Source organism: Callorhinus ursinus, unplaced genomic scaffold (genome assembly GCF_003265705.2).
Source record: "Callorhinus ursinus isolate GAN/ISIS: 27379988/994484 unplaced genomic scaffold, GSC_fseal_2.0 scaffold71, whole genome shotgun sequence".
Taxonomy (NCBI): domain Eukaryota; kingdom Metazoa; phylum Chordata; class Mammalia; order Carnivora; family Otariidae; genus Callorhinus; species Callorhinus ursinus.
Genome location: NW_027397133.1, coordinates 5,873,528 through 5,895,875, shown reverse-complemented (window position 1 = coordinate 5,895,875; position 22,348 = coordinate 5,873,528). Strand labels below are relative to the sequence as shown.

Genomic DNA, 22,348 nt, shown 5'->3' with positions numbered 1-22,348 from the left:
AAGATTGTCAGGGTGACCAGGTGACTAGAGCAGAGCGAGGGGAAGAGAAGAAGGATTGTTTAGGAATGGAGCTATGGAGGGGAGCAAGGTTACATAAGGTCTTGTAGGCCATGATAAGGGCTTTGGAAGTTACTTCTCAGGTCTAACAGGAAGCCATTGGAGGGCCGTGAGCAAGGACCAGCATGTTGGGATGTACGTTTTATAAAAACTTTTCTAGTGAACACCCCAAATTAATGACAGTGGTTGCTTGTGGGGATGAGGGTCTTAGACCTGTGGATCAGAGCTGTGAGGATGACTGTTTAAGACTTCTGCATTTATGAGCCATGTGACTGTTTATGCACAAAAATGTTAAAGCAATGCTGATTGCTGTGGGGAAAATGGCCTGTAGCTGGGCAGGCGTGGACACAGGCGATGAGGAAACCCATGTCCCTGCCTGGACGGGAGATGATCGTGACTCAGGGAGAGGGTTGTGTGAGAGGAAGCATGAATCAGGGATGATTTAAAAGTTATCCTAAAGGTTTTGGGCTTGACCAACTGGATGAAGAGTGAAGCTTTTTTACAAAGATGCATTAAGAGTCATCTTGATGGGAAATTGACAAGCTTTGAACTTACTCTGAGATACTCACTGGATATCAAGTAAGGAGTGACACTTTTGGGGGAGAAACCAGGATTTGTAGATACACAGGTTTTACTGACTTTATGAAATTTTATTTTATTAAAAAAATTTTTTTTTGCATTATGAAATTTTAAAAGCAAACACAAAGGTATTGTGGTATGAAGAATTCTCACATGCCCATCACTCAGTATTGATAGTCATCTGTGTTTTACTTCTCTTGTTCTATTTTCCCTTCCCACAAATAAGCACACTTTTTACTTGGAGTTTCTTTACTTTTTTAAAAGTACATCTCACATGTCTTGTCATTTTATTAGCAGCTATACAAGTATGCTCCATTTGGAGCTTTTAGTGTATAGATGGTACTTAAAGCCCTGGGATTGGCTGAAACCATCCAGGCTGAGTGAGTAGACAGAGCAGAGGCTAGGCCCTGGGGCCTCCCACGTCTAGGAATCAGGGGAAGGACCAGCACCCCAGAAAGGGGCAGACAGAGAGTAGGAACATCGGCAGAGGAGGTGACCTGGAGCCAAGGGAACAAAGAGTTCCAAAGAGATGGTGATCAGCTGGGGACCAGAGGTCCGGGGAAGTTGTTAGAGGTAGGTGTGGGGTCCACCATGAAGAAAACATGGCTTTTGGGACATCTGGGTGGCTCAGTCAGTTAAGCGTCTGCCTTCAGCTCAGGTCGTGATCCCAGGTTCCTGGCTCCCCTCGGGGGGTGGGGGGTGGAGTCTGCTGCTCCCTCTTCCTCTGCCCCCCCACTTTTGCTCTCTCATTCTGCGTCTCTGTCAAGTAAGTAAATAAATAAATATTTATTTAAAAAAAGAAAAAACATGGCTTTCTTATTATCCCCCAGTCTAACTTCACAATATCGTAATTCAGATTCTGTGAGGAAACGTTTACAAGTATTTTTCTTCAACCCTTTTTTGGTGAGATGGAGCTTAAGTGTGGTAAAGTGCATAAAGGGCACAGACCTTAAGGGTACAGGTCAGTGAATTTTTACAAATCTATGTACTGCTGGAACTACTAACCAGGTCAGGATAGAAATCATTTGCAGCACCCCAGAAATTTGTTTGGTGCTGTTTTCCTGTCAGTTCCCCCACCCCACATTGATCTGACTCCAGTCATAGACAAGTTGTGGCTGCTCTTGAACTTCGTATAAATGAAATCTTACAGCAGGTCTCCTGTGCGTCTGGTTTCTTTTGCTCTTTATGTCTGTGAGAATCTTCCATGTTGTTGTATGAAACGGGGAGTGGCTCTGTAAGAACTTGCTTTTAAGGATTTCTACATCCTGGTTATTTTACAATATCTAAACTCTGAATTCCAGATGTTTTGCAGTTTGGTGAGCACATAGTGAACTTTAAACACAATGCAGGATCTAAGGTGCTTGAAGTGCTAGTGGGGTGTTTTTAAGGAGCGAGAGGTTTCATTGTGTTCATATGCTTCGGAACCGGGTCCTGAAAGAGGTAAGGGAGGGTTGCTGACAGAGGACAGGTGGAGAGAGGAATTGGACTTGACAAGGGGCCTGTTCACCCTGGTAAAAGAAAGGAAAGCTGTGCCATCCGACATCCCCTCCAAATTGTAAAAACCACTCTTGTGTCCGCTGTGTTGGCAGCTATTCCACACAGCAGAAAAGCTCAAGATAGGTCTACAGTCTGGTGCTGATGTAAATGGTAGGGTTTCCTTTATGAACGTGATGAAGAACTGGGTAAATGCTGGCGATGTTTGTTCTAAGTGGATGCGGCAAGAGGGAGAGGACAGTGGTGGGCGGGGAAAACAAGGCGTGTTGGGGAAGAGGAGCCCCCTGGCAGGAGCAGCTGGGACCCCATGATTTATTATAATATATTTGGTATTCGCCCCATTTCTGGCTCATAGCACCTAAAACCATTGGGATTTTCTGTGGTGAGAGTGGTAGCTGTGTCTTTTGTGATGTTAATGAGGCGGCTTTTGGAAAGTATGTAGGTAACCTAGGGCTGGGGGCTTATTGCCAGGGACCCAACCTTGTGATTAGAGGTTAGAATCTCAGGTCTAACCCTTGGCCTTCGGGGAAGGGAGAAGGGGGTTGGAGCAGTTGCCAGTGGCCAATAATTTAATTAATGATGACTACGTAATGAAGCTTCCATCAAAACCCAAAAGGACAAAAAAAAACAAAACAAAAAACACCAAAAGGACAGGGTTGCGAGAGCTTCCAGGTTGGTGGGCATGTGGAGATGGGGGGAGAGCAGTGCCCCTGGAGAGTCTGGTAGCTCCCACCCGTCCCCATACCTTAGCTGGGTGTCCCTTCCATCTGGCTCATCCTGAGTTTTATCCTGGTTTATAATAATTACTGATATATGATATACGAGGAATCCAGTAAGTAAAATGTTTCTGTGTTTCTCTGAGTTCTGTGAGCCGCTCTAACAAATTAATCCAAACCAAGGGGGAATTCGTTGGAACCTGTGATCTGTAGCTGGTTGGTCAGAAACACAGGTGTCAACCAAGACTTGCCACTGGCGTCTGAAGGTTGGCGGGGGGCGGGTGTGTGTGTGTGCAGTCTTTTAGGATTGAGCTCTTAATCTGTGGAATCTGACTGTCTCCAGGTAGACAGTGTGGAATTGAGTTGAAGTGTAGGGCACCCAGCCAGCGTCTGAGAATTGCTTGGTGCTGGGGGGGAAAACCCACACACTGGAATTGGATGCAGAATCATTAGCAGCCAGGATGGGGTCGGAGGAGGCTGGAGGAGGGGTGGGGCCAGAGCCTGAAGAGCACCCCCAGGCAAGACCCATGGGTGTAGTAACACAATGGAATGCTATTCTGCAGTGAAAAAGAGTGAGCGGCCTGGATGGATCTCGTGGTCCCTGTGTGGAGCCCAAGAAGCCAGCACGCGCTAGCATATAGAGCAGGGTTCAGAGTTGGGCAGAAGAGCTCAGGATGGTGGTTACTGAGGATGGAGGAGGGTAGGGAGGGACATGAGAGCTTTGAAGGGGCTGGAAACTTCTAGCTTGATCTGTGTGGTGGCTGCTGAGGTGAATAGATTCGTAAAAATTCATTAAGACTGCATTTAAAATGTGCGTGCTTTATGTAAAATGGTTCTTGTTTAAAAAAAAAAATGAGCTGAGCTAAGGAGCTAGACTTTGACAGAAGGGCAGGTGGGAGCCCCAGAAGAGTTTTGGGCCAGGGCCAGACCCAGTCGTATTTGAATGTTGAGAGAGTCCTTGGCGTGTGGGGAGGCGGGTGCATGAGAGAGGCCAGGGTCTGCCTCAGCCTCGGTTCCTCACTAGCTCTTTAACCCTGATAAGCCCCCACCCGAGCCCCACTCCGGGCCCTCTTTTCCCCGTCCAGTCCTCTCGTGGGAGTGGGGGCAAAAGAAGCAGGGGAGCGAAGAAGCCCAAAGCACTGTGAGACACCCCCTGACAGAGCTCTCTGATTCATGCCTACAGCCCTAGCCCCTGGTGCAGGGCCTTCAGGAAGTGCTGATTTTGTGAGGGGAAGTGCAGAAACTACTGGAAGGCGGGGTCTCAAGACCGATGCCCCACCTGGGGGAATGGGTGCGGGTAGGCGGGGGCAAGATACTTCAGAACAAGAGATCTCTCATGTGTTCTCTTAGTTTCTTAGTGAAGAGCCCCTTCTACCCAGTTCCTACCTTGTCTCACAGAAACCACTGTGATAAAAGGTGTGGAGTTTGGGCCACCCCAGGTATTCGGTGTTTTCATTCAGTGATCTTCACTGAGGCCCTGCATATGCCAGCGCTTGACATTGAAGACACAGTAGAGAACAAACATGAAAATATGGTGCAGTCATCTCTGAGTTTCTGGATGGGCCTGTTGGCTAAGTGGGGGGCTCTGGAGCCAGGCTGCCTGGGTCAGATCCCAGCTCCCCCATCTCTACTGTGACTGTGGGCAGGTTTCTTAAATCTCTCTCTGCCTCAGTTACCTCGTATATAAAATAGGACCCCACAATACCCACTTTGCCTCCTTTTTAGAGATTTTGTGAGGTCATTCATCTATGAAGGACTTAGCATGGTGCTGGGCTCAGAAAATATTGTGATAGAGGGGCGCCTGGGTGGCTCAGTCTGTTAAGCGTCTGCCCTCGGCTCAGGCCCTGATCCCAGGGTACTGGGATCAAGCCCCCTGGTCGGGCTCCCTGCTCAGTAGGGGGCCTGCTTCTCCCTCTCCCTCTGCCACTCCTCCTGCTTGTGCTTTCTCTGTCAAATAAATAAATAAAATCTTAAAAAAAAATATTGTGATAGAGACAGATTCATGTGGCTGTGAGATCTTCAGAAAGGGCTTCCTAGAGAAGGGGACATCCAAGCTGAGGCCTGAAGGAGTGTGCCAATGGCAGTGGGGTGTGACTAGGAGGAGTGAGTTTGGTAGGGGGTCTGGCAACACAGTGAGGAGGGCTTCCTGCAGGGGGAGGGTGTTGGAAATGTCATCAGACATCCCATCTAGTTCCTGTCTCCTTTACTCCCAGGTGGGCTGGTGTCCAGAGGAAGGGCAGTCTGTGGCAGTGGGTGGTACAAGCCCCAGTTTAGCTCTCAGGGCTGAAGCATGAGGCTAGCTGTGGATTTGGAGGGAAATCCAAAGATAGCTCAGCAGAAAAGGATGACTCGCAGCCCGGGCTTCCCCACAAACCAAAGGAAGCAAGGATGAATCAGCCTCTCCAAGTAAAATGAAGCTGCTGTGGGAAGTGAAACCTCGGTTGGAGGTCCAAGGCCACTCTGCCTCTGACTCACCTCAGACAGGGCAGAAGGAGGGCTTAGCCGCAGGGCGGGCAGGGTGTCAATTGAGCCTGCAGCCAGATTCCCAGCCTCTAGACCTGGCTCCTCTTGAAACCTCAGTTTCTGCATCTTTACAATGGGGTGGAGCAGGGCAGGAAGTGGTTGTGGTGATTTACAGAAAGGAGCACACAGTAGGACCTCCAGAAGTCCCAGCCCTTTCCCTTTTCTTGTCTAAGTCTTAGCACATATTGAAATGAGTATGTGGGTTGGTTTGGGGTTCTTGCTGAGTAGTCATCTAGGTTCTGGTGAGATGAGTAGCGGGGGGAAAGGGCAGCAGAAGAAAGCGCTACGCATTGTCTAAAAATCAATAGCAATAATAAAAATGATCAACTATCTCTTGTGTGTTTGGTTCTTACAAAATACCCGATCCTCTGTGCCACAGTTTCCGTCTTCACAGCAGTTCCATGGGAACCCATCTTAGAGGTGAGGTAAAGTGTTCAGAGAGGTGAAGCCACTTGCCCAAAGTCACACAGCCAGTGGATGGCAGAGCTAGGCTTTGGACCCTGAACCAAACCCTGGATTTGAAGCCTTTGCTCTTAGCCTCAGATCTGTGGGGGTGTGGGGGCTGTTGAGGACGTCTTGGCCTACAGAGCTGGGAGGGGACTTAGAGGAGGCCTCTGCTTTGTAGATTGGGAAGTGGACAGAACAAGGGCCTTCCGCTTGATGACCTGCCTGTTGGGAATATACATATGTTTAGAAAGAAACAGCAGCTTCTTCTGGCTTTGTTGAACATTTATTACAAAGTTAAGAGCAGAGACTGGTGAGCTGTGCTCCCCCCCACCCCACCTTCTCCCCACCAGATAGTCTCTGCAGCTCTGGAAAACTGTGTCCTCTTTGCTCTCCCGCCAGGGGGCGCTCCCTCCTGCCACCTCTCAGCCTCAGGCCTGGTTCCTTTAGCTCCGCTATCCAGTGGTAACTAAGGCACCCCAGGATCCTGGACTCTGAGACCCAGGAGTGTCAGCCCCCAGGCACCTCCACTTCTAACTGAAAGCTGGAGGTCATGCATAGCAGCATAGTAAGGATGTTTTGTCCAGGGTATATGGGGTAGTAGTGACCATTTTCCCATTTGGGGCAGAGGTTTGGGTGTGTGTGTGTGGCCACAGCCTTTCTCCTTGAGCCAGTGTCCCCTCCAGCAGCCATCAGTGAGTGAGCCCCCCCTAAGGTGGGACCCCTTTGGTCCTTGCACTTGAGGTGCTTTATTCATAGGGCTGGGTCAGGAGTAGCAGGGACAACGTCCTCCACCTCAGTCCTGGGGAAAGTGGCTTGGTTCTTCCTCCATGGGTCCTGGGGAGACAAGCAGAGAGATGGATAGATAGGCCAGAAACCAGAGGGAGAGTAAGAGCAGGGACACTGAGGTGGAGACAGACACCAGTGGATCGAGGAGGAAGGAAGAGGATGGGTGTACCTGTCACCAAGAGACTGGGCACTTGGACAGAGACTAGGAACATGTCCGGGGACAGGCAGGCAGACCACACAAAGAAAAGGAGAGGGTATTGAGGATCAGCAAAGGGGAGAAGGAATGTCTCCTTCCTCCCCTGCCATTCTATTCCCAAACGTAGTCCTTTCCTCCAGACAGGCAGAGCAGAAGAGAAAGAGGAGCATTGTCTCCAAGGCCATCCCCTCCCCCATTAGCCACATGGGGTGCTATCCACAGGCACCCTTTCTCCAGGATGTTTTTCTGCCCGAGTCCCAGCCGCCTCACCAGCTACGTGGCCTCCTGGCTTGGTTCTGGAAGCTGCCTCGACCCCAGGGCAGTGCTAAGCAGCTCAGTCAGGGTGTCCAGCTTCCCTGCCAGTGCATCCATCCGCTTCTCCAGGGCCTGATGTGAGCTGCTCAGACCCAGCTGCAAGTCACACAGGATCATGTGCATCTGGGCAGAGAGAAGGTTGGAGGTATCAGCAGGCTGAGGTAGTCTTCCTCCTTATCCCAGCTGCTTGGCTCGGTGCTTTTCACACATGGTTTAAATCCTCTTAAAAGCGTGGGGAGTGAGAATTCCATTCCCATTTTTACAACTATGGAAACGGGCCTGGAGCAGTTAAATGACATGCCCAAGGCAGCAGCTAGAGTAAAGCCTGGTACATAGAAGGTAGGTGCTCACCTAGTATTTGCGGAATTTATAAATGACTTCAAAATCCACATAGCCCTTTCGTTACCTTCTCAAACTAGGAGTCACAGCTTCATCCCTGAGGCTTTCTATGAGAATTCTTTATTTTTTTTTTACTTTATTTTATTTTTTAATATTTTATTTATTTATTTGACAGAGAGAGACACAGTGAGAGAGGGAACACAAGCAGGGGGAGTGGGAGAGGGAGAAGCAGGCTTCCCGCTGAGCAGGGAGCCCGATGCGGGGCTCGATCCCAGGACCCTGGGATCATGACCTGGGCCGAAGGCAGACGCTTAACGACTGAGCCACCCAGGCGCCCCCTATGAGAATTCTTTAATTCTCAGTTTTTGGCTGGATAATCTTCAGAAATTATGACCTGCCAATTCTGGCAGATCTAGGCCACCACCTCCTCACTGAGACCTGCCATGCAGTTTAGGGGCCCACATCTGTGACTGTGCTTGCCATGGTATTGATGCCAAGGGCCACTGTTTTGATTTGTCTTGGGCTAATGAGAAAAAGCAAAGGCTGCTTGATAAGCAAAAGGTGCTGTGAGCCAAGAGAACGGATGTGACGTCACCATCCCCAAGCACTGGCTGTCAGGTGGTCCCAGCCAAAGAAGGGCAAGCCGAGTCTGCCTCAGCCAGGCAAGCCTGCCCAGCACAGAAGCCCCTGTGGCTCTGGGCCCCTCTTACTGACTTTTACTGAAACAACGTGCCCTGTCTCTATCGGTGGTGTTAATTTGCGTTTCATTGGTTTTGCCATTTGTGTTTGAACTTGGTTTTTGTATATTTGCTTTGGTTTTATTGTTGTCTAAGAGTCATAGTTGGAAGGAATTTTATTTATTTTTTTAAAGATTTTATTTATTTGACACAGAGACACAGCGAGAGAGGGAACACAAGCAGGGGGAGTGGGAGAGGGAGAAGCAGGCTTCCCGCCGAGCAGGGAGCCCGATGTGGGGCTCGATCCTAGACTCTGGGACCATGACCCGAGCCCAAGGCAGACACTTAACGACTGAGCCACCCAGGTGCCCCTAGAAGGAATTTTATATCCGTCCGCATTAACTCGACAATAAAAATAATGTAAAACCAAACACTGGAGTTCTTTGTGCAATTTTTCTTTTTTTTTTTTAAGCTTAAAAGGTATCAGTCCCTTCCATGAGTTTAAGAAACCATCACATCATTCATTCAACCACAACCCTTTGTCAAGTGCGTGTGTGCGCCAGACCCCTGCCAGTGGTCGCTATGCTGGGGCCAGATGTGCCTGCCAGCCGCCCCGACCTCCCTTTTCTTCCAGACCCCTCCTTCCACAGGGCCCCGGTACCTTGGAGATGTCCACCATGGAGTTCACTTGTTCCCGGAGCTTTCTGTGTTTCAGCCGCACCTGGCGGAACCTGTGGGAAGAAGCCGGAGATCAGAAGTGACCCCAGCGCGGGGATGGGATAAGGAGAGGAGAGACTCACATAGACGCGGTCCGGGGAGGAAGAGTTGCCAGAGCTAGAGCACCCCTGAGCCCATCTCTTAGGGTATCCTGACCCCCACACAGAGTGGCATGGACCCACAGACACAGATGTGCAAGACAAGCCATCACAGAGTCACTCTGAGGTCTGGGTGGACACTGTTCGGTGAGCCCAAACACGGGTGTCCTGACCTGGGCGCACACTCACATTCGCTCACACGCACCATGCAGAAAGGAGGAGATGTGCACAGAGAGAGGCCTTCACCTGTTGATGGCGGCCAGCAGCCTGCGCTGGTGCTTGCGGGCGGCCCCACGGTCCTTCCTGCGTGTGTGTTTGTAAAACATCCAGGCCTCTTGCAGCACTCGGGCAGCTGATTCCTTCATCTGGGGGTGGGCACAGTGTCAGTGGAGGCAGACCCCTAGGGCTCTGGGACGAGGGGAACAACATCTGGACTCCTGGGTCTGAGGGAGGCGTGTGCTCTGGGTGCCATATGCCCATTCTCACCTCTTTGGTGTACTGGATGTCCATCATGAAGTTGTGCACGTGCTTCTCTGCCTTATTAAACTCCAGCTTCCGGGCCACCACGGCCACCAGCAGGGCTGTGCAGCAGACCCCCTGTGGGCACAGCAGACACTATGACGGGAGGGCTGGGGGGCTCCTGTGCCATCAGACTCCCTCAACCCCTCCCGACAGCCACAGAAGGCAGGCAAGACCACCCCTGGTTGACAGACAAGCAGGCCCAGAGAGGGGAACTGGGGTTCCACAGCCCCGAGGGGTAGAGCTAGGATCAGAGGTCACGTATCTGAGTCCCACTTGTGCGTGTAGTGTTTATACCACCAGAATGCCCTCTTTCGTTAAAGGTGTGATTGGATAAGGGGAGAAGGGCTGATTCTGGGTGAGAGGCAGAGCTCAGGTTCCTGCGGGAGCCCTTCCTCCCCACTGCTCACACTCAGTTGGCCATCAGGTCACCAAAGGTGTCCTTCCCCTTCCTCCCACCCCCATGGCTCCTGCCCAGTTCTGGCCCTGTCCCTTCCCTCCTGGACCATCTCCAGCCTTCCCCTCTCCTGACCTGGACACTAGGGAGATCTAACAATTATGACCCTGCCCCCTTACCCTAATCTGGGCTCCCACTGCCCCAAACTTCTTACCCTCGCTTTCAGAGCCTTCAGAGCTCTAGGCCTCTCCTCCAGACAACTCAGCCTGGCCTCATTCTGCCTCACGTGCCCGAGCATCTTGGTCTGAACACTCTCCCCTTCTCCCTAGGCCTCTGATCCGTCAGCTGTTTGGTGGTACCTGCTGCTCTTCCTTGAGTTGCAGTGAATTCTCTTCTGAAGTGTTCCCCTTTCCCAAGCTGTGTCTCAGCTCATGAAAACTCTATAAACAATTTACTAGTCACAAACGCTGGCTCCAGGACCGCTCGTGTTCCAAGCCCAGCTCTGAGCACGTTACTTAATCTCTCAGGGTCTCACTTTCTTCCATGTAAAATGGGCATGCCCTCACAGTAGTACTCTGTGGATTCCTTAAGCTAACACCCGGAAAGTGTTCAGAGCAGCAGCTGGTACAGAGTATGTACTCAATAAAGTTAGTTATGATGATTCCATTGTGGGGGGAACCTCCCTGCCAGGAGGTGGGCTGTGAGCTCAAGTGCAAATAGCCTGATCTCTCTTGATCTGTTTCTCTTTGTGTCAAATGAGGGGGGAGGTCCCAGGCAGCCCTGAGGGTCCCTGACCCTTCGGGAGTGTTTCCCTGGCTGAATCTCTGCCCCTTTTTCCCACTTCTGAGGGGAGGGGATCACACTTCCCCATCACCCCATGCATCACCAGTGGAAATGTAGCGTATCCTTTCTGCGACAACATCGGGGCTGGGGGCTGGCAGACCGAGTCCCTGAGGGTGGGAGGAGCCAGAGCTCATGCCTAGGTGAAGGCCAAGGCCTTGGGTGCTGGGGTCCTGGAAGAGGATAGGGGCTAGGTAGGGGCAACTGGATGCCTGGGTCTATGAAGGGAACGTGGTAGAAGTCTGGATTCTGGAGGAGGCCGACTCTGGGGAGCCTCTGCTTCATCCCTGACATGAGCTAGATAGAGGAGGGGCAGCTGGATGCTTGGGGCCAGTTACAAATAACAGCCTTCCCTCCCCCCACCCCCACCCCTTGACCCATTTACCGAGCATTTCCTATGTGCTGGGTGCTGAGACCCTTTACGTGGTTTAATTCATCTCAGAAACTCCATGAGGAGTACACTAGTATCAGCATCCCCATTTTATAGCTGTGGAAACTGGGAGATTATAGGCTTGATCCTAGCTGGGAAGTGGCAGATGCAGGATTTGAAGCCAGGCAGCCTGACCCCACAGGCATGCTTTTGATGAAGCCTTAATGGAGGCTGGAGACTGGGTTCCTGGGTCCTGGAGGAGCCTAGAGCTGGGGAACCAGGGGCTTGTGTCCTAGATGATTGGGAGGGCAGGGGGGTGAGGGGCAGGATGTCTGAGCCTTCATGAGGCTCAGGGCTGGATTCCTGGATTCTGGAAGGAAATGGGCGTGGGAAGTCAGGGGCCTGTGTTCCCGAGGATGGTGGGGTCTAGGGTCCTAAGTTCCAAAGAAAGCAAGGACTTAGGGGATGGATTCCTGGATTTTGAAAGGAAACCAAGACACCCAAGTTTCTTGGGGGTGGTGGCCTTGAGTGCCTTTGTTGGCTCCATGATTTCTTTGGGCCCAGGGGATAAGCAGTTGGGGGTAGGGGTAGGGTCCCTGAGGGGGCTGTACTCACCATGACTCCAGTGCAGAGACAAACAATCTTGCCCCACATGGTGCCTGGCACCACATCCCCATAGCCAATCGTCAGGAATGTGATAGGGATCAGCCACAGTGTGTCTGAAAGGTGTCCGGTGGCATTAACGGCCTGCCTGTGGGGAAGGATGGGTTAGTCCTGAAACCCCACCCCAGGGGTTCCTGTGATGTCTGATACGCTCCTTCCTAACACACCTATAGTCCCCAGAAGCACTCAGAGAAAAAGTAGGTTCTGGGCTTTGGAGGGCCTGCCTGGCTTCCTCTTAGCTGTGTGAGCTGGGCTGTGGGATTTGAACCTGGATCCAGCCAATTCCAAAGCCTGTTTGATTTTAGCTGTATCCACCCAGAGTGAAGGGGCGACTTTTTCTCTTCGTCTTTTTTTTTTTTTAAGATTCTATTATTTTTTTAAAGTAATCTCTGCACTCAACGTGGGGCTCAAACTCAGAACCCCGAGATCAAGAGTCGCACGCTCCACTGATTAGGCCAGCCAGGGGTGCTTTTTTCTGATGTCCATAAAGATGCTCTATGGCCTACAGGTGGCCCTGTCGAGACTAAAAAGGCAAGACCCTGCCCTCCCTTCCCCTCACTTCATAGAAGGGGATATTTAGTTACAGCCACGGAAGGGACTGAAAATCCTCATGTTTCTAAACTTGAGCCCGCAGACCCTTGCATCAGGGTCAGCAGGGAAAGCTTCATTCATGAGGCCCCAGACATGTCAGACCCACTCTGCTAATATCTGGAGGTGGGGACTGAATTTGCACTGTTAGGCCCTGCTCCCCTCATCCAGAAGTACATTCAGGTTTGAGGAACTTCTGCCTTGGGGTTTAGAAATTTGACCCCCTGCCCACCCTCCCATTTTTCAGATGAGAAACATGGGGGGAGGAAAACAGATCCTACAAAATAAATGAGTTTAAAATCATGAGAGATAAGAATTGCTGTGGAGACTTCAAAGATGGTGAAATGTGACACCCCTTTTACAGATGAGGAAACAGAGGGTCAGAGAAGAAGGATCTAAAGCCAGTTCTTGTCATTCCCTACTTCCCCTCAAGAATCCTTTGCCAGGGGCACCTGGGTGGCTCAGTTGTTAAGCATCTGCCTTCGGCTCAGGTCATGATCTCAGAGTCCTGGGATCAAGCCCTGCATCGGGCTCCCTGCTCGGAGGGAAGCCTGCTTCTCCCTCTCCCACTCCCCCGCTTGTGTTCCCTCTAGCTGTGTCTCTCTGTCAAATAAATAAATAAAATCTTAAAAAAAAAATCCTTTGCCAGACGTACCAAACCAGAGGTTTCCAAACTTGAGCCTGGGTCAGAATCCCCTGTTAAAACAGATTGCTGGGTCACCACCTGCCAGAGTGTTGGATTTGGTAGGTGTGGGTAGGACCTGAGAATTTGGATTTGCAGTAGGTTCACAGGTGATGCTGCCAGTCCTGGAACCACACTTTAAGACCCACTGGCTAAGATTACCATCACTTTATCTGTAAGAGAGAACCTGAAGCCCAGCTTCCAGTCTGTCCAGCAGGCAGCCTGGAATCCCGTATCCATTCCCTGCAGGAAGTTCCCTTCCAGAGCAGCCCCAAATCACCACTGCCCCAGGATCATGGGGAGCACCTACAGGGCATCTGTGCTAATTCAGAAAAGGTGTCACCATCCTCCAAGGAGGCAGTTGCAACCTTTGGCTGAGCCCCAGTACCTGGCTTTAGAGACTGAACAGTTGCTCCGAGACCTGAGGCAGGACAGGTGTGGAGGCAGGAAAGGAAGGGCTTGCTAGGGTCTGTGTGTGTCTGGGGAGACTGGAGGCAGCAGGTGGAGGATGGGCAGAGCCGGCCCGTTGGTTCCTCCCACCCTAGTGGACGAGTGAGGACAAGCAGCTTTCTCCTCTGATTTGCCCCAAAGTGGCCCAAGCTGTACCACTGCCCATGGCAGCTGTGGCTGTGAATGGCTCCTCCAGATGCTCTAGGGATCCCCCACCGCTCACCCCCAGCACCCTCACCTCTCGGCCACCGACAGCACCCAGGCGGTGGTGAGCCAGAGGCCAAGCGTGAGGCAGAGCAGCAGGCGGCCGGGGTGCGTGTTCATGTACAGCTTGGCCACGAACCAGTGGCGGAAGCGGACCTGGTTGAGGGCGCCGATGCTGCGGTAGGACGCGTTGAGCAAGACGCCGCTGCGCAGGAGGACGGCGCGGGGCACCAGGTAGAGGCGCAGCAGCATGGCCAACGACAGCAGCGCCTCGCCCTCATCCAGGAAGCCCGGCCAGGACTGCGTCGCCATGGGCCGGGACCCCAAACCCTGGGCGCACGGCGGACCACGCACCGGCGCTGGGTGCAGCCCGCACACGGCCAGCTCCAGCACGATCTGCGCCGCCTGCCGCCCAGTCAGCGCCACGCGCCAGTCCCGGAGCCCGTTGTCGGTCATGAACAACTGCGGGGAGGGGACAGACGGGGGGGGGGGGGGGGGGTCACACGAAGGTCAGGTAGCCGCCCGCCTGCCAGAGCCGGGAGATAAGCGGGGGCGCGCCCATCTGGCCCCGGGGGCGGGTGGGGAAGGAGTGGGGCAGGGCCTTGAGGAGGACATCTCTCCACTTCCTTCCTCACCGCCTCCCGCTCAGTCTCAGCCCACTTCCAGAATTAACTGTGTACCCCACATTGTTCTATATATTGAAGATACAGGTGCACAGAGCAGAAAGCCCTTCCTCCCCGGAGCTTATAGTCCAGATGCACAGAGCCATCTCCTCCTGTTTCTGGGGGCAGGGGTAGTAACTAACTGAAAACCGCATATACCAATGGCAGTGACAATAGCGAACATTTACAGGGCACTTTGAACGGGCCAGGCACTGCTCTATCTACTTTGCATGTTATGACTCAGCGAATGCTCAGAACACAGTGAAATTGAAAGCCTTTTTACCCCCATTTTACAGATGCAGAAACTTGAGGCCCAGGTCTCTCGGGGGTAGCAGCACAGCTGAGCTGCAGATCCAGGCCACTTAACTGTTTCAATGACTACTATCATGTACTTTTTACAGAGCAGGCACCGCAGGGGGAATTACTACACATGATGGATAAACCCCCATTTTATATACAAAGGTTTTGGGGGATGGGAAGGGGGAAGGGGTAAAAGCAACAGGATCTAGGGATGTGGGGGATGGGATGAGGGGAGAGCTCGGGTGGAGAGTTGAGTGGGTGGGACATGACATGGGAGAGGGGCAATGGGTGGGAAGACCCCCCCCCCGGGGTATAGGGGGTAATTGGCACAGAGGTGGGGAGCTCAGGAGTAGGGAAGGACCCTCAGGTGCATAGCCTGGATTTCGGATTGCTTGGGACTAGAATAGGTGGGGCCTCAGGGATGGAGGACAGAGGTCTGGGGGGCTGGGCCTGGAGTGAGGCTCCCTGGGGGTGGGAGCTCTCAGCATCCATGGGCATGCAAGGGGAGTCAGGGCTGCAGGTGGAGCATGGGACTGGGTTGCTCCAGGAGGCTCAGCCTGTCTGTCTGTGGTTATTCTCATCTTGGTGGGTAAGGGTGTGGACAAATCTCAGGGTGGAGAAACCTCATTACTCAGACCAGGAGGAGGAGGAGGGTGGAAAGTGTGAGCTGACAGGGAGTGGTGGGGGCTGGGGGGGAGCAAGGAAGGGGCCAGGGGTGGGGCCTGCCCTACCTGGACCTCTTTGGCGTGAAATGCCACGATAAGACAAAGGAGCAAGAAGGTGGAAATGCTGATCATGCATTTAACCAGGAACAGGTAGAGCGCCCACTGTTGGGAGGGACAGAAAAAGGGGTAAGATCCTAGGTCCCCAACTGGTCAGTTCCCTCCACCTTCCTCCCATAATGCCATCCCTTCTCAATTCCCAATCTCCTGGCCTCTTCCACCCATTCCTCCCTGCCTATGCCTATTCTCTGCCCCCCCCCCCACCAACCGCCAACCTGATTCCACCTGATGTCTCAGTTTGGGGGAACTCTCAAAACCATCATCTGGTCCCCAGGGAGCGTGCCCTCTTCCTTCCCAGACTGACAGCCCTGGCTCAGACGCCAGTATATACCCTTCTCAGCCATTCTCCTAGGATCCACACCTGAGGGAAGACCTTGCAACCTACAGCCCTTTTTTAATTCCCCCAACCCCTTCCCCACCAAAAATGTTCCTCAGTTAGGGGGTGGGGGAGTGGGGAGGTCTAGAGACAGACACCTGGCCTCTAGAAAGCTCCCCTTCCCTTCCCTGACCACACAGCTGGTCCAGCCTGAGAAAGCAACCTGCCCTAGAAGGTCCTACCACCTTCCCAATTCCCCAAGGAGCCTAGAAATGATCACCCAATACCCAGGGAGTGAATGACAGCCTCCCACTCCCCACCCCATCCAGGGCACTTGGTCCCTCAGGGGCCCTGGCCCCTGCATCTCCTTCCCCCTGCCCTCTCTCCTGGCTCTAAGCCCAGGGCAGCTCTGGCCGGAAGCATGTGGCCTCCAAAAACCACGGAGAGATTTTTTTTTCCCTCTCTTTGTGTGGCAATACCTTGGAGAGATCTAGAATTTTGGAACGAGAGGTTTAGGGGGGATTGGGACTCATGGATTCCCCAGGAGGAGTGGGGTGGGGTCCCTGTGTGAGGAGTGTTGTCAGGGAAAAGGATCCACCTGGGCTGCCATGCTGAGCTTAGCACCTGTTTCTCCACAGATGTCTGCCAGCTCCCCACTGCAGGGCCAGGGCCCCACCTCCGTGCAGGGGAAGAGGGCCAGTTTCCTGCCCCAGGGGGCCTGCCCCCCCAGCCCTCCCCGAACAATGGTGCTGTTGTTCTTAGCCCTCCCCTACCCCTTCATCCTTCTAAGGCTCCCTAGTTCCCTGTCTCTTTCTTTAGTTTGTCCCAAACTCCACTCCACCAGACATAGCCCCTGCCCATGCTGCACCCCACTTCTCTCTACTTGGCTGGTTCCTCTTCCCCCAAATCCCTGACTCAGTCTGAAATTTCCCTGTCTCTGGGGTTGCTTCAGTTTCGATCTCTATTTATGTCTGAGGGTCTCTGTTTCTGTCAGACTTTCCATCTCTCTGTGTGTATCTGAACTTGGGGAGCTCTTTCTCTGTGGCTGTACTTCTGTCTCTTCCTGCATCGTCTCTGTCTCACATCGCCTTTGTCTCTCGGTGTCTCTGTCTCTCAGTCGCAGTCTCTCTCCGCCCCTCCCCCTGCTGATATCTCCATCTTCTTCCCCTGCACTCCCCGCAGTTGGGCACCTTCCTCCCCTCCAGCCCCTCCCCGCTGGGGAGCAGGTGTCTGGGTCCCTGCAGAATGAGCTCCTAAGACCGAGATGGAGGTGGGGAGGAGGCATGGATGTTGTCGAGGCACAAGTAGAAAGGGGGCTGAGGAGGGCCCCTAGGGCCACGTATCTCACCCCTCACCCCCAGTTTACAGATGGGGAAACTGAGGCTCAGAAAGCTGCAGCAGCTTCCCCAGAGTCCAGCTGCTGGAGGCAGCAGCCTGGCAGATGCCAGAGGGAAGGAAGAAATGAGAGGTGAGAAGGGGGAGAGAGGGAGTGGGGTAGGAAAGACCCCCGTCCCTTCCCATCTGCCAGGAGCTCAGGTCCCCACCTCCGCTGCTGGGCGGGGTGCTGAAGCGTGGGAGCGGCGGGTAGGCCCTGGCCATGCTTCCTGTTGGCATGGGCTTCGGCGGCCCCACCCCCTCTGTGCCTGCTGCCCTGGCCTCGGCTGCCCGGCCAGAGGAAGCCGGCCTGCCCTGACCCTCCATGTGGCCCCTGGTCACTTCGGAACTGCCCTCCTCCTCCACAGTCCCCGAATCCAAGCCTGAGCTTCCCTCCTCCAGGAATGCCCCCCAACTCAATCCTCACGTCAGCGCCCCCCAGCCAGCCCGATTCCACATTCCTTACCCTAGACAGTTCTCCAACCCCTCCTTTCCGGTTAAGCAATTCTGTTCTGTCCTTAATCCACCGATTCTGACCCCTGTCCTCCATCTGCCCCATTGCTGCCCAGACCGAGGCTGGAATGTGCCGAGAGCCTGCTCAGACCTGTCCTGGCCCCACCTGTCACTTTCCTCCCCACTCACACTATCCTCAGTCAGGCCCGCCCCTTCCCCCCAAAGACACTCTAAGCCTCCTTCAGACCTAGGAGCCTGGGCTCCCAGCCCCCCTCTCCTGGGACCTAGGAGTTGAAGCCACTGTACACCTACTTCTCCACTATGCCCCAGACTAAATAGCTTGCAGACCCTGGGGAGGCTGGGAATGATGGACATGGGAGGGGCAGGGGGTTGTTTTCCATTTCCCACCCCCACCCCAGCCAGTTTCTTTTGGTCTCTGCCCTTCGCTGCTAAGGCACTGGGTAAACCCGAGTTTAGATAAGGACCAAGGAGCTGCCGCCCACTTGGAAGAAGTTAATCTTTCTCCCCACCCTCCCTTCACTGAACCCAAGGCTACCTCTCCCCTGATCTGTTCTTGGGAGACTAGAGGATCTGATCAGCCACAGGGGGTCCCGGACCTCCAGCTGTCCCATTGCAAACCTTCAAAGACTGAGGCACTGTGACCCCTGTCCCTTTCCTTTTGCAGAGAGAGCCCTGAGCATTTACCTCCCTTGGGTCCCAGGAATCCAGAACCTCAGCCCTCTCCTCCTTCAGACCCAGGAGTCTAGACCCCTAGCTCCTCCTCCCTCAGATTTAGGGGTTCAGGCCCCCAGGTCCTCCCCCCTCAGACTTAGGACTCCAGACCTCCAGCCCCTGCTCCCTCAGACCCGGGAGTCTCAGCCCCCAGCCTCCCATGGCCCAGGATAAGAGCTCCACTCACCGGGCACCCTCCGAACCAGAGCATCTCCGCATGTAGTACCATGAGTCCGATGCCAATTCCCGCCAGCGCTAGGGCCCAGCCAGCCAGCCACTTCTCCTGCTCCAGCAGCCGCTTGCGCCTCTGTAGGGCCCCCAGGCCTGGCACCAGCTCCCCGCCCATGGCCCCTGCGGTCTTGGGGCTCAGCCAGCTTCCTGCCCAGGGTCCCCCACCTCGCAGCACACAAAGGGCAGCCACTGTGGCTTGCAGGTCCTAGGCCTGCTCTGCTCCTCACTCTGGGGCTCTTGCTTTGAGGCACAGAGGAGTCTGTGCCCTCTGGGGGTGGTGACAGCTGGGCAGGGCAGGGAGGAGCTGGCGTGGCCCTTGGGCAGAGGGGAGGCTCCCCAACCTCCCTTCTCAGCCTAAGGAGGGACTGGGGTGTGACTTGGGGCAGAGCAAGGAAGAGGCGTGCATCCACGTGGATAAAGACACATACTGGCTCACAATAGATTGCGTCACACACAACGGTCTGAGCTTTGTAACACACACCTAAACTCAGCCACACCCAGACACCACAAGACACCGGGGGGGATAAACCCTTACACACAGCACGGCCAGAGACGGAACCGAACACACATGGGGCACACAACACAACCTACAGTGAGTGACTCACAACTCCCGATGAGCTCTGCAACCCACAGCCACACCCAGACACCACACAGACAGTGTGACACACGCCGGCACTCAGCAGGGCAGGCAGTGCCCCGTGGCGCCCATGACCACTCAAACTGTCCACACACAGGTGCAAAAACTGCAATTGTAACTGGTACAACGTCCTCTTGCACAAACAGCCACCCCCAGACTCTATTGCTACGTTAGCACAACACATCCCAATGGTTCCGCGGACACACAACATTCTACTTAGTGACGTCCACATGCCACACTCAACATACCTGTGTGGACCAGGCGCCAACAGCGTCCCAAACGTGATACACCCGTGGAATGGTAGCCGACATGTGCAGACACACAACGTTTGGGGACATACCATGGCAGCCCTCAAGCACCCAGCACATAGAGAAATGCACGCGGAGACACATTGTGGCACATGGCAAGTCAAGTATATATGCTCGGAGAACGATTCGCAGCACATATAGACTCACCATGACATACAACACGCCCCAGCACCCAGAGCCATTCAAACATATGGTCGGAACAGTGTGAACGGACACGTGTAGAGACCCACAATGCACAGCGACACATACAGAAACCCAAACAGCACAAAGTAAGACATTCTGATATATTTTGGTGCATCCCAGGGACACGACCCAGAATGGTACCCCAGGGGTTGAGGAGGGGCTCAAGCTACATGGACCCTGATGCCCAAATATAACATCTCTGACTGACAAATCACATCCGAACCACACCCACCCACGGCCCGGCACACCATCTACTCCAACACACAAACACAACATATGCAGAGTAATGCACAAACACAGAATGACAGAAAACACACTGCCACAGTTTTTCCCAACACAACCTTTTCTGAACACCACGGATTACATAAAACATCAGGTGTGACCCACTGACACAGCCAACACCTAGGCCTGCAACAACACCACACACAACCCCAGGGGAACACCCTCCAGTGCGGTGTAATACACAGCCACACAAACACAGCATGCTCTTGAGTGTGGGCACCCAGGCTGTGTTCTCGGCAGGGAAAGGAGAGCCCCCCCCAAGTGGACACACCCCTGGGTGTCACACACAGACAGGGTCACATCTCTGAATGACAGCTCGCCTTTGCACGCACAATGCACATACAGAGACACGACACAGTAACATACAGAACAGCAAATGCAATGCAGGGTGATGCACCGCGACTCCCAGAGTGACATGCAACGTGGAATGTCACTGCATGCAGCAGCACATACAGTGTCCCGTACGTCGGGAAACAGATCCAAACCCTGGGGAGACACCGGCCTGGTAACACAAAACACCTCGCACACATTGACCTCCGAGACACAGCCGGTGGCCCCGTGGGTCCCACTCTAGAGGGAACTCACAGACACAACCCTTCTCCCTTGCGTGTCATCTGTCATGCAGGAACATGGACCCGCCAGCCACAGGGAAACGAGACACTCACGCACAGACATGACTGTCAACGCACCAACACAACCCACGCAGACACACCTGGAGACACCAAACTGCACACACAGACACGCCCAGTGACAAAAACACCACTTGTGCTGATGCTCCGCCTGCTCCATGGCACATGTGTGATTCCCACTCTGGGTAAGACGTGGCGGGAGAGTGGGGAGAGTGTTGGAGACACACCCGCGCACACCCAGACACCATGCACGTGCCCGTTGGGAGCAAATGCTGCCGCCGGGCACTCTTGAAGCTGCAGCCGGGGGACCCCCCCCTGCTACCTGCCACCCCTGTGGCCAGGCATGGGTCTCTCTGCACCTCTCCTCCTCCCTCGGGTTCTCGGGCCTTACCTCGGGCTCCTCCCTCAGTCTCTCCTGCTCTGGAAGACTCTGTTTCTGCCTTTCCCTGTCTCTCCTGTCCTCTCCCCTGTTTCTCGACCTCTGTCTCTTCCAGGTCTGTCTCTCAGTATCTCAGACTCTCTGCATCCATGTGTCTGTTGCCATTTCTCTCTCTCTGGTTCTGTGTCTCTCAGCCTCTTTGTGTCTCTGTGCCTCTCTTAGCATCTCTGTCTCTGTCTCCATCTTTGTGTCCCCCTGTTTCTCTATTTCATGCTTTCTCCCTGTCACCATCCCTCTGTCTCCATCTCTGTGTCTCTGCCTGTGACTCAGTTTCTCTGTCTCCCTGTCTCCCTGCCTCCGGACCTCCCTTTGGGCCTCCCTCTGTCTCTCTGTCTCTGGTTCTGCCTCTCTCTCTGGACCTCTCCATGCTTGTCTCTGCCTCAGTTCCTCTCTTCCATCCACCAGCGCAGCTGGGGGCAGCCTTGCCCTTTTGGGTTCCACCAGCCCCACTCAGGGGCAAGAGGCCAGAGACACAGGCTGCGGCTGCCCGAGTCAGAGGCCTCGGAACGGAGACCTCCAGCCCCAGCCCCTGCGCTGCCGATTCTCAGTGCGGGGCCTAGTGAAAAATGATGGGAGGGGGGGAGCAATCAGAGAGACCCCCAGGGGTCCAGCCAGGCGGGGAGAGAGACGGAGAGGGGGAGAGAATTTGAAAAAAATCAAAGAGGTGGAGAGAGGAGACATGGAGGTGAAGGGAAAGCAGCCGCCCGGATCAGGACATGGAAGTTAGAGCAGACAGAAATTTCGTCTCCAAAGAGACCACAACTAAGAGAGAAAAACTGAGCGAAGGCGGCCATGGGAGAGGAACAGGGTGGGCAGCAATGGGGTCACAGTGGGAAAGGCACTTGCCTCCGAACGGAAGTTCTGGGATGTGGGGGTCAGTCGGTAGGACACACAGCTCCAGAGCCAGCTCCCTCCAGCCCAGGGAGGGGCTGAGCCAGGGGGTGGGGGTGACTCAGGGCCCCAGAGCTTCCTGTGACTCAGCCCTCGGTCCCAACCCTGAAGGGGGGAGTGGAGACGGAGAGGGGTCTCTGTAAAAGAGAGGGAGGAGGAACACCAGAGGACCTCTCTGCCTAGGTTGCCCCCCTCGGAGGAGGGGGGTGGGCTGCTGCATGGGACTTTGAGGGGAGGAGGGACTGGGGTGTGGACTCCTGGGTCTGAGGGAGGAAGGGGCTGGGGGTGTGGACTCCTGGGTCTGAGGGAGGAGGGGCTGGGGGTCCTGACTCCTGAGTCTGAGGGAGGAGGGAATTAGGGGCAGGACTCCTGAGTCTGAGGGAGGAGGGGCTGGGGGCCTGGACCCCTGGGTCTGAAGGAGGAGAGGCTGGGGGCCTGGGCTCCTGGGTCTGAGGGAGGAGGGGCTGGGGGC

General features: G+C 54.1%; 1 protein-coding gene across 3 annotated transcripts; it reads right to left on the bottom strand.

Annotated features, from left to right (window-relative positions):
* Positions 1-6,147: 6,147 nt before the first annotated feature.
* On the bottom strand, positions 6,148-21,913 carry KCNN4 (potassium calcium-activated channel subfamily N member 4). Of its 3 annotated transcripts, XM_025849539.2 has the most exons (10): positions 21,832-21,913; positions 18,464-18,672; positions 15,351-15,446; positions 13,692-14,119; positions 11,686-11,821; positions 9,431-9,541; positions 9,191-9,309; positions 8,791-8,860; positions 7,069-7,236; positions 6,149-6,650 (listed from the first exon to the last, which is right to left on the bottom strand). In XM_025849539.2, the coding sequence occupies exons 2-9, from the start codon at positions 18,620-18,622 to the stop codon at positions 7,072-7,074; spliced, it is 1,284 nt and encodes a 427-aa protein (XP_025705324.1). In that variant the 5' UTR covers positions 18,623-18,672; positions 21,832-21,913; the 3' UTR covers positions 6,149-6,650; positions 7,069-7,071. The 3 variants fall into 3 exon arrangements, with proteins under 3 accessions (XP_025705326.1, XP_025705324.1, XP_073742687.1); XM_073886586.1 differs by lacking the exon at positions 21,832-21,913 and having other exon boundaries at positions 6,150-6,650; positions 18,464-21,815; XM_025849541.2 differs by lacking the exons at positions 15,351-15,446; positions 21,832-21,913 and having other exon boundaries at positions 6,148-6,650; positions 18,464-21,817.
* Between the last annotated feature and the right edge of the window lie 435 nt (positions 21,914-22,348).